The 12460-nt window shown below is 41.6% G+C and overlaps 1 protein-coding gene across 1 annotated transcript in view; it reads right to left on the bottom strand.

Annotated features, from left to right (window-relative positions):
* Prim2 (DNA primase subunit 2) overlaps positions 1-12460 on the bottom strand; it is an 82554-nt gene that overhangs the window by 57175 nt on the left and 12919 nt on the right. The window contains exons 6-7 of the mRNA XM_048347561.1: positions 3596-3685; positions 1862-1999 (exon numbers count right to left, since the gene is read on the bottom strand). Coding sequence (XP_048203518.1) covers positions 1862-1999; positions 3596-3685 — 228 coding nt within the window. The remainder of the gene's footprint in view (positions 1-1861; positions 2000-3595; positions 3686-12460) is intronic.

The raw sequence follows: 12460 nt of genomic DNA on the forward strand, positions 1-12460 counted from the left end.
TGACTGGCATCTTTATAAAAAATGGGAATCTGGGGCTGGGGATATGGCCTAGTGGCAAGAGTGCTTGCCTCATATACATGAGGCCCTGGGTTCGATTCCTCAGCACCACATATACAGAAAATGGCCAGAAGGGGCGCTGTGGCTCAAGTGGCAGAGTGCTAGCCTTGAGCAAAAAAGAAGCCAGGGACAGTGCTCAGGCCCTGAGTCCAAGGCCCAGGACTGGCCAAAAAAAAAAAAAAAAAATGGGAATCTGGTACCCACAAGAGAACTCCAAGTGCAAACAGCATGGAGTCATGTTCTCGGAGCAGAGCCTTCTCTGGCACCTTCAGAGGGAGCAAGGAGGCTGACTTATGTATGTGGAGTGTCTCTCCGTTTGGGATACTTTGCTATGGCAGTCCTAGGAAACCAATACAGCATGTGACCTGAGTCATTTCAAGCACCATAAATATTAAGACCAAGAAGAGAAATTCTGAGGGAAAAGAGCAGGCTCTTGGATGGCAAGCTGTTTGGGTGTAAAACCAACCCAGGGGCAGCGACTTTGCTACCAGAAGTTAATCACAGACAGGGAGTGGACACTGCAGAGAGCATGTGTAACGCTCATACTTCTTTGGATGTGAGTTAGCAGACTCCACTTACTGTTCCAGTGCTGACCATGAGCTCGGTATCAGGATGCTGTCTGCTACTAGAAACAATTCTACTTAAGCATAAGTTTATAAATTAGTTTCTTAAAGATATTGAAACTTCCTTATCCCATCTAATAAGAAGTCATAGAGGTGCCAGGGTTGGCAAATTCAGCACTTAAGTGACATCAGTAGGGACTCACTCTTTCCATGGTCTGTAACTCTGCCTTCAGCTTCAGTGTTATCACATGCCGTCAGCAGTTTTACACCAGAAAATATTACAACTTTTAATTCAAAAGGAAAGCTTGGCATATGCTTATACAATAACCAGTACAGGTTTAAAAAAAACTACATCATTATATTTCCACATTAAGTACAGAAAATCACTTTTTAAAAACTAGACCTCGGGGCTGGGGATATAGCCTAGTGGCAAGAGTGCCTGCCTCAGATACACGAGGCCCTAGGTTCGATTCCCCAGCACCACATATACAGAAAACGGCCAGAAGCGGCGCTGTGGCTCAAGTGGCAGAGTGCTAGCCTTGAGCGGGAAGAAGCCAGGGACAGTGCTCAGGCCCTGAGTCCAAGGCCCAGGACTGGCCAAAAAAAAAAAAAAACTAGACCTCGATTAAAAGATAACAATGCAAACTGCATAGGTTTAAGATATCAGAACTCAAGAGTTATACTTCCAACAAGCTACTTAAAATGCACTGATTCTATTATCTGTTCAGTGCAGCTACCTCCGATTTCACTCAGTACTGGGTGGTTTATTGGAACACTAGTTTATCCTAGTGTATACCACTTTAAAGACTTCCTCCTTGGACTGAAGATAAAGTTCGGTGGTAGACTGCTTTCCTACTGTGCATGAGGCTCTGACCCTCCAAAAAATAAGTAAAACAGAATTTAAAAAATGAAGACATTCTTCTATATTGCAAAATATTAATTCAGGACAGAAAACTAGGGGTCATGTCCACATGACTGTTAAGATGCATACAAGAAACCAATCTCCAAGTAAAAAGATATGACAAAGAAATCCACAGAGTCCACCCGCAAAAATGGTTCGGTTCCTCATTAGATTATTAGTATTAGGAGAAAAGAACCTAATGATTCTAAAATGAACTGCGCAACATCATGAACAATCTAAAAATCATTATGAAAATTAAGTTAACATATCCCCTAAAAGAAGCACAAATATCATTTAAAATATGAACACATGGAATATAAAAATAAACTGCAAAACTTACTGCCAACGCCTTGGATAATTTGGCTCTAAACTCATTCAGGACGAGGGCCACAATGTCCTTAGATAGCACGTAAGCAAAGCCATCTTCCAAGTAGACCTTCCTCCCGCGAAACAATTCCAGAGCATCAGCAAAAGGGACCTGAGTTCAGAGAGAAACAGGAAATACATCAGTTCCTGTCAGGAGGAAATCCTCTGAAATCCTCATAGGATTCAGATCTATTTTTTTTTTGGCCAGTCCTGGGCCTTGGACTCAGGGCCTGAGCACTGTCCCTGGCTTCTTTTTGCTCAAGGCTAGCACTCTGCCACTTGAGCCACAGCGCCACTTCTGACCGTTTTCTGTATATGTTGTGCTGGGGAATCGAACCCAGGGCCTCATGTATACGAGGCAGGCACTCTTGCCACTAGGCCATATCCCCAGCCCCGAGGATTCAGATCTAGACAAGGAAGTTCAGATCCAAAATAAAGGTAAAAGATCGTTTTATCTCTAAAAACTAACAATGAGCAAGTAGAAAAGAGTAGCAACAAGAATTAATTTGAGATGTTTCAAAATCAACAATAAGACAAGTACCAGTGGCTCACACCACTGGCACCATTAGCTACCCTGGAGGCTGAGATCTGAGGATCACAGTTCAAGAACAGACCAGGCAGGAAAAGCTGGGAGACTCTTAACTCAAATTTAACACCAAAAAGGCCAGAAGTAGAACTGTGACTCAAGTGGTATAGCACTAGCCTTGAGCAGAAAAGTTCAGGGACAGCATCCTTGCTCTGAGTTCAAACCCCAGGACCAGCACACTAATAATAAACAGACAAATTAGAATGCTTTCTTTTGATTCTTAATTTATGAATTTACAAATGAGAATGCCCAGGATTTCAAACTTTTTTTTTCAAAATTTCTAAGCATGTTAAATTTGCCTCGTGCATAAGACAGAATTCTAATTTGAATACAACATTCTCAGTGCTGAGAATTACTTGGAAGCAAAGTAACTCCAAATTCCTTCACTGTTTCCATTCCTTCCCTAGAGAAATATAGTGGAAAAGCTAATCTCCACCCTAAGAAATAATAAACATTTAATCTTATTAAAATAAATATTTATATACTATTTCTTTTTAAAAAAATACATACAAAATTTTAAGAACTGTGAACCATACTAAACAAAATGTAACACATGATCAGAATTTATCAGCTAACTGTGAAAATGATCCTTACTCTAAAGGTTGCCGTTCTGCTTTTTCAGATAAGGTTAAAAATTAGGTGAAAGCTGATCCCTAAATTGGCTATTAATCCAAGCTTTAGGGAAGAGTGAGTTCTAAATGCCCATGATTCTTTGTACATGTCATTTCACACTATAAGTATATCACATATCTTTTAAACAGATAGCTTTTACTACATGCACTGACTTCTGTAACTACAACACAGTCTCTGTCCCCAGGAAGTTTATTGTTTAGTTGAGAAGAGCAAGAGAGACACCTACAGAAAAGCAAGCAGCTCTATGGGATGGTGCTCTGTGGGACACAACACTGAACGGAGGGGTGTTTCTTTAGCAGAATGGCCCACAGTGGTTAGGAGGGTGAATGTCAGAGTGTCCCACAAGGACACGGCAAGGACAGGGTGTGTGCAGGAAAAGGAATAGCGCTGGTGGGGGCAGGCTGTTCGGAAGAGTGAACTACAGATGCATCTAAAGCTCTGTAGTTGGTGTGAAACAAATCCTAGGAAATGTTATAAATGTTTACCTACCTTATACACTGACTCCAGGTCCAGCTTCAGCCCACCAGGCGATGAGGCAATGATGTCCTGTTCTCGGGGACTCTTCTCTTCATCGCTTATCTAAATGAAAAGATACTTTACCACGTGTGAAAGGCTGGCCCTGTGGCACTGCTGCAAAGTCACTGGAAAATGGCGTCTGTGTGGGTGGAGGAACAAGGATTCTCACACCATGGATGGGAGAGTATAAGGGATAGCCTCTCTGTTCAACTATTTGTCAGTTTCTAATACCCAGAAAAGAGAAAATATTTGACTCCAAAAAGATGTATGTGGTCATACTTACCTTAAGTGGAAAAAGGGAACTGTTAACAAATACTGAGCTAATGGTATGCATGCTGTAAGATTTCCTGGGAGGTACACTGATTTCTGCAACTTACCATGCCTGCTGAGCGGATGAAGGAATAATGTGTGACAAAATAAACCCTACAGTAAAATGTAAATTGTAGAATGCAGGTGGATCTTCACAAGTGTTTTGGTTTTTGGTGGCTCTGAGATGTTTACTCAGTGCCACACTGATTCACTGAAGCAAGCCCAATTCCATGACCTTGTCACATTACTAGCTACACAGAAAGAGTTCCTGGTCTTCAGGAGGTGTTCCATCACTAATGACAGCAAGCAAGGTGATCACAACTCACAACCAAGTGTGCTGTGCTTCACACAACACGCACTCTGCGCTAAGTGGTCACCACTCCTGAAGCCCAGAGACGGCGCTCAGCCTCCCCAGGCTCACTTCCAAGCCACAGAGACCCTGAGCACCGCTGGCCTTGAGGACAGAGAGGCCAGGGACAGCACCCAGGTCCTGAGTTCAAGTACCAGGATCAGCAAAAAAGAAAAAAAAAAGAGAGAGAAAAGTAAAAAAGAAAAAAAAACACAAGAAATTCTCAGAACTAATGAAAGACAGTCATCTATACATTGAAGAAGTCTGTGAAACTGAAGTGGGATAAATCAAAAGAATCCCACTCCTCAGCAAAAAAGTTCAAATACAACAGAAACAGCATCTTAAAAGGAGCTCAGTGCCAGGAGTGTTCCATGAGAGCAGTTATGGTTAAGACTAACAGTTGATTGATTGCTCAGTGGCAAAAGTGAAAGCCAAAGACAGCAGAATGGCTGTGTCAACACAGAATCCTATATCCAGCAAATATAGCTTCCAATAAAGAATGAAACCTCCAAACCCTTCTCTTGGTTATTATTTGGGTAGAGGGCTTTTTCATTAAAAAAAAAAAATAGGCAATGTAATAAAAATGCACCAAACTAATGAACAGCTGAATGCTTGTGGAAAGATGAGCACTTGGTCCTTCCTGCACACCTCCTTTATTCTCATAAACACGTTTTTATATTGCTGCTGAGTTAGTTACGTAACTGTCGTGGTTCTTCAAGTAGACGAGAACACTCGTGGCAGTGGACCACGGACCATGTGAGACAGCCTCCTACCCTCCTACCACTACGCTTTCCCAAGGTGCAGAAATAGTTTGTGATCACTACGAGAATAGCTGAAGACCGAATCCTACAAACAGAATTCATTCTTATCCATTTTATTTAAATGTCTTACTATAAAATATTAGATTAGTAAATCCTCTACTTTTGCACTGCTGAGCCTTATAAGTAATTTAAAACAAAATTTTAATGAATGTTTATTCATGTATTTTCTACAAGCAACATGAAGTTTATTCCCCATCCACTTCCCACAAACTAAGTTAATCAAGACCTTGAAATCTACAACTGTTTCTTTAAATCTAAACTATTTATTTCAAGCACTCAGTTAATTGGCAGAATGCCTGTTTTTCCAGTTTTCTGCAACTGAGCTTCAAATTTTCTCCTTTATGACATTCACCGTATGTTATCCTCTGCAGTAACCCTTTTGGTGCACAATTAAAGGTCTACCAAACTCAATCTTCTTTGAGGCTCCAACTGGCAAATGTCTTCCAAATAAACAAGAGAAAGCAATTTTCTTTCCTCACTTTTACAATACAGCCCAGTAGAAAGGTCCAATTTTACTTGGTTGGAGGTTTTTAAACTATGTAGCATCTTGATCACTGAAACCAAGCGACTTCAGGGGCTGGCTTGTGCCCTTCCGCTGTACTCAGATACCCACTGCGAACAGCCAGGGACCAGGTCCCTTAGTGCTGGCAGTCCTGAGCTTACAGGCCAGCCCGGGGCTTAAATCTCCAAACCCCAATAGCAGAGACTTACAGCTTCAGGTTGGGAAAGCTATGGATATAAAGATCCAGGTACCAGGTCACAGCAAGTCCTGGGCTTTCAAAGCCAGAAGCTTATGGCCCTGATAAGCGAAGGCTTATTGCTCCAAGCTTTCAAAGCCAGAGACTTACAGCTCTGGTGCTCGAGTCAGAGGCTTTTTTCAGGAACCTCAAAATGCCAGCAGCCCAGACAGCAGCTAGTGAGGCAGTTCCAAAGCCCTTGGCTCTAGGCCTTTGGTGGCTTTGGGGAGATGTTTAAGGGAGCAGGGCTTGCCAGCTTCCGCTTTCAGGCTCTTTTTAGCCGCTGCCCTTCCAGTCTCAGCTCTCCACAGCTTCTGCTCTCTGGAGCTCTTCGGCCTCCTTCATGATGTTGCTGGGTGGGTATGGAGGTAAAAAGCCCCAGAAGCTCTTCAAATTACAGCACTATCCCTACTTACAGTCCTACAATGCTTACTCTGACCCAAATTATAGCACTGTCCCTTAGAATGCTTCAGTGCTTCTTTTGCACATAAAATATAGATTCAACTGGAATGTGTCTCAGTGGTAGAATATCTACTTATAAGCATAAGGCCTAAACCTCAATACTGTAAAACTAAAAAGAGAAACTTTTTGCTTGTGGTAGAGCAAATGGTGATTAATAAGGTAAGCAAGCAACCAAACAAGCAGGAGGCCCTGAGTTCATCAAACCTCAGGACTAGCAAAAATAAAAGCGCGAGGGGGGAAGTAGAGAAAGAGGGAGGAAGGGAGGGGAGTAATGCATGATGGAAGAATCTATGATGCTCCTCAGAAGAGGCAGTGTTACTCCATTGGGTCTTCAGGTATAGCAACACTAAGGTGGTGAACAGCAGCATGATCTGCACTGCCCAGTGCCGACTTTTCTCTACCCAACGATGGACAGCCCTCCTTCTACTCTTCTACACAATAGCCTATGATCAAGTGCGCAGTTTTGTAACCAATAGCTTTAATACACATATGAAAACAGAACAAAGAAATCAGTGGAAATTATTTTATAAAAGAGAGAGAGAGAGAGAGATAAGGAGGGCAACAGAGGAAGTAAGGGCAATGGGGTACATTGTATACATGTATGAAATGCCACAATTAAATTCTTCTTGTATAACTAACGCATGTTAATTTAACCCCCCCAAAAAGGCTGATGTATGTGGGGACATAGCATACTCCTATCAGAGTACCTGCCTATAGCAAGGGGAAGCTGAAAACTTGTTAAGATGATACACATTAAATATGTACATTTAACCACAACATGAAAGCAAAAACAGATTCAAGGGGAGGAACCATCGATCCCACCTCTTAATGAGAAAATATCACATAATTTGATGCTGTTCTTTTTTTTTCTTTTGTTTTTTTTTTGTGGTGAGAGCTGAGGCTGGAGACTCAGTATACCACTAACCACTGAGCCCAATTTGTGACCGCCTTCATCTGCCACGCCAGCTACAATTAGCTCACAGAAGGCAAGGTGTTCCTCAGCTGGCAGCAGTACTACATGCCTAAGAGTCCTTATTATCTGAATCATACTTGGTTGCCAGGTTAAGTTTCACCACACTACTGATACAGAATATAGGCTTTACCACATTCTTCTTTAGGAACAGAAATTCTTCTTTCCAAGCACCTGCCTAGCAAACAGGAAGTTCTGAGTATGAACCCTAGTACTGAAGAAAACATTTTTCTGCTTTTCATTCTTAACACTTCAAAAATAATCAGCAATTTTATCTATATTTACTCCAATCACAGAAATTGTTACAGCCATATAAAGCTTCCAGATGAGCTAAAATTGTACAACCTACTTGGCAAATTCCAGACAATCTAGTGTGCAGGTGGACTAGTTATGAGACAGAAACATTGCTCCTGCTCTGAATAAATAAACTCACTACTTCAGAGGGCTTCTGGATTTGACATATGGGACAGGAGAACCTGGAACTCTCTGGACTTGACATATGGCACACATGAACATGGAACTCTCCGGACCTGAGATACGGAACCTCATTTGCTAATTGCACACTATTACTTGACCCACCCATTTCACGTAGCTATTGGCAAACCAGGATGTGAAGAACCAACTACTGAGAATTTAAACCTTTCAATAAGCATCCAAAACACACAACAGTATTTAAGGACCCAACAGTATTATGTCTTCTAAGAAAAAACCTACAACTGGCTCATTCCGTTTTTTACTCTTTCATCCAACTAACATATATTAAGTACCTCCTATGGACTAGACAATGCGATTGACAGTGAACAGACATTCCGGGTCCACCCCTCTCAGGAGAGACTAAGTGCTCACTTCCAGAATGGCTAGTGATAGCTGTCAGATAAAGAGCTAATAAAAGAAAACACACTGAAACTGGGATATGATTGTGAGTCAGAACTAGGTGAAATAGATGGAAGAACCTTTAAGATCAAGGGCACAAAGTGTGTTTTCCAAAACTAAAGCAGTTCATTGTGACTTAAACAGAGTTGATAGAAAGAGATGGTCAGGAGATGAGGCGAGCAAAGCAAGCAAGGATGAGAGCTAGAGGTGACTTACCGATGACTTAGAACATTATCATTATGCTAATTAGAAATTGGTGAAGGACTGGAGGGGGCTACTTCCACATTATGTATATACGTATTGTGTACATTTGTACATAATGTATCTGCACTCTTGCTTCAAGCATAAACAATGGGCTGGCAGGAAATCATGGTAGTCCATGCTATAATAGCATGAAAGTAGTGATGAGATTCACAGTGAAGAGACATTCATAGAACTAACTACTATCCCTCTGAGCCAGGATGAGAATCAGAAGTGCAACACTGCCCTCTTATTCCACAGTAAGTCCTCTTAACCTAATAACAATTGGAAAGTAGCTGAACTTAAATGAATTGAAATGACTTGAATGTAATCATCAGGATCTCTGAGTCTACATTGTCCAGTTGTTAATCTAGCATTTGACTATATATCCCTAATCCTTTGTGCCACGTGGGCAAAAGCAAGATGTGCACTATAATCAGTGCTCATTTATTTCAGTAAGCCATTAACACCAATTATATTACCATATGCATTGAAATTCTTATTCTCATTCACACATTTGTAACAAACTTAAAATGACTCAAGTGAGTAATGGTTTACAACCACTGTTCTCCACATATATACACCAAAGTTCATGCAAAAACTGGAATGTTAACTAATCATTGCAATAGTTCACATTATTTTTGGCTTACAACAGGCCTTATACCCTTCTAAATGCTGAATAATATGTATTAACTTCTTAAGACTTTCAGCCACATAAGCCAGTACCATTGTTCTGTTTTGCAAATGAAAAAATCAGAGAGAAAAACAACTACTAAATGCTAATGCTAGTGTTCTACCTCAGGGTGAATACAAAGGCTGGGTGCATGAATCCAACTTCTTGCTCTCTCCCTTGCTTATACTAACACCAACCTATGTCTTACAGTTCATTTCATGCCACCTCTTACCTTTTAAGAGTGTAAGATTTGGTCATCTGTAAGGGAAGGACTGCGTACTTCTCTGATACATTCTGCCTGTTTCTGTGCATGTTTGAATGTGCATGAATAAGACCGTCCCTGTGCCCCCTGTGCTGCCTTGACTCATAGCAGAAAGAGAGAAAAAAATCAAAGCCCCACAGCACCATGACAGACTAGAGATTCTATTGAACTCAGTCAACTCTTAAACTCTGAGACTAAACTTCAAAATGACACTGTGTCTACAGCAAGTCCTTGGTACTCTGCCCTGCATTACACTGAAAATACATGGACAACTACTGGTGTTTGTTAGGCCTTAAGTTTAGGTCTTAATTAAGTTTGAAAAGTTGGTTTTAAATAATGAACGCCTTCTCTGAAAGGTCCATTTAGACTTGTGTAGATAATCAGCATCTACCTCCAATCAAACAGAGATTAGTAAATTAAACCCTTTAATTTGCATTTTGCATAATTTAGGCCAATTATGCTTCTTAGGTTTAAGAAGGTGAACAGGTAAATATATCAGCTAGGTTTTTTTAATGCCTTAATTATCTAATTTTACCACACATACGGTAAAAATAAAGAAGTACACACTAATTTCATCTTCATTTCCTGAAACCTAGCATTTCACATCTGGGTCAATTCTGTCATTTGGGGCAATTAAATGCAAAACTCAGAAGAGAAGAAAATACTTTATTTTGGTTTTTATCTACTCCCCAGAGGCCAACTTCACCATATTAAAAATCAAACAGCATTTTTTAAAGAAAAGGAAAGAAGGAAGGAGAGAGAAGCCTCTTTCTTCTTTTGCCACTGGAGCAGCAGGGGCTGGATGCCCTCTACTAAGTAAGGAGAGAGCCTGCCAATTTTCTTCCTTAGACAAAAAGAGAGAAAGCAGAGGATAAGGAAGGAGTAAGACAGCCATTATACCACATCAAGCTAATTAACTCCTTTCTCTAGAGAAGTTAACATTCCTCACACCGTCGCCCCTCAGCCCACGCAGAACCTCCCTGCACACTAACAAACCACATGTAAACAACACTGGGTTTGAGAGACAAAGCCAAGTAACAGACAGCAAAGCTTAAGGGAGAGTGGAGAAAGCATCATCACTTCCAATACATACTAAACCCCAGTTTCTAATAAATATATTATTTTGGAGACAACTCCTCCATTATAGAATATAAGCCCCTCTCAGAAAAAATAAACATGTAGAAAATTCAAAAATAAACTTTTCTCATGACTACAGGTAGCAACCTACTAAACACCGTAATAAATCAGGTCTTTAACCTGCTATAAATTTACCCAAACTATGTTAGAAGAGGAATGGTGAAAAGAAAAAAAAAATGGGTACACTGAAAAGCAATACGAGGACAATATAATATACAACAAACTAAATCCAAACTGAGAGAGCGGTAAAGTAAGATCCTCTTATCTAAGTCCAAATTCCCTTCTTTTTCTATGCAGCTCTTGTTACACCCGTGAGCAACCTTATGGAGAGAGCCCAGCACAGCTGGGGTGTCCACCCATCAACCAATCAGCTCCACTTCCCTCTTACTCAAGTGTAAAACGCTATGTGCATATATACTTCCTCTTATTCAATTATAACTTATAACTGAATGAACCCCCTAACCACCCGCTTCTATGCAGAAGGAAGCTGCACACAAGCAGCTGGGAAAGGAACATCATTTCACTGCAGCTCCCTTCTCCACCACATGGATCACTGAAAGCAAAAGCAGTGCTTTGGCACCCCCAAATGGTACTTCTAGAGCATAATCTTGCCACAGGAAAGAAACGGATTCCAAAAGCAAGCAGGTTCCTTGCAGCCTCCCGGGAACAAGTCTGTCAAGAACCCGATTACAGGGCTGGGAATATGGCCTAGTGGCAAGAGTGCTTGCCTTGTACAGATGAAGCCCTGGGTTCGATTCCTCAGCACCACATATATAGAAAACGGCCAGAAGTGGTGCTGTGGCTCAAGTGGCAGAGTGCTTGCCTTGAGCATAAAAGAAGCCAGGGACAGTGCTCAGGAGATATTAAATATCAAGCAAAGTGTTGGTTGTATATAAAAATAACTAAAGTTAATTATACAGTTATACCAAAAAAAATGCTACCAAGACTGAATCAAGTCATATATTCAAAACCCCAAAGTTCTAATTTAAGAAATGAGATAAATCAGGCTGGGAATATGGCCTAGTGGTAGAGTGCTTGCCTCATATACATGAGGCCCTGGGTTCGATTCCCCAGCACCACATATACAGAAAACGGCCAGAAGTGGCGCTGTGGCTCAAGTGGCAGAGTGCTAGCCTTGAGCGGGAAGAAGCCAGGGACAGTGCTCAGGCCCTGAGTCCAAGCCCCAGGACTGGCCAAAAAAAAGAAAGAAAGAAAACAATGAAACAAATCACTATAATAAGATCACTAGTTTAATATTAAGCATTTTCAAGAACTTCCAGAACTAGAAGTATCAGAGTCATTCAGCTTGCCTATGCATAAGAAAGTTCTTTCTTAGTAAGAACGAAGATAGCAAAAGTAAGCAGGCCTTGCAAGTGTGCAGAGCTCTGTGCAGCCTACACAGATCGTCTGTTCAATCTCACAACAAAGACACGCAAGATTTTCCCATCTTATGGAAAAAGGAAATGAAGAACTGAAAGGCTAGGTAATTTACCCAGGGTCTGAGATATCTGTTAGGACTGTCCCAGAGAATAGTCCCCTCCCCCTCCCTCTTCCTGAAGGACACCAAGGAGCTTACCAGAAATCACCTGTCCGGTGGCTATGAGTCAGCAAAGGACCCCCAGACTGAGGTCACTTCCTGAACCACCTCCCAGTCAAGGCTCAGCTGTGGTCATATCTCCCTGCCTTTCCCTACGTAATCTCTGTCAATCCTAAATTCCCTTCCTCTCCCTCTCCCATCCCCTCTCCCTCCCTGTCTCCTCCCCTCTTCTCCCCTCCCCTTCCGCCCTTCCTTCCTCTCTCCTCTCCCATCCACCCCCCTCTCCTATCCTCTCTCTGCCTCCATCTGATGGAGGCTGGCAGTGTGCTCTGCCCCCAATAAACGCTTTTCTGACTGAACCATGTGGCAGTCCCCTTTTGGAGAACCTTACAATATCCACTAGGCAATTAGTATTCCCAGAGCCGTTCCCTCACACTCACTCCCCGGGCAGCCTTCTTTTACACAGCA

The sequence above is a fragment of the Perognathus longimembris genome, chromosome 6 (genome assembly GCF_023159225.1).
Source record: "Perognathus longimembris pacificus isolate PPM17 chromosome 6, ASM2315922v1, whole genome shotgun sequence".
Classification (NCBI taxonomy): domain Eukaryota; kingdom Metazoa; phylum Chordata; class Mammalia; order Rodentia; family Heteromyidae; genus Perognathus; species Perognathus longimembris.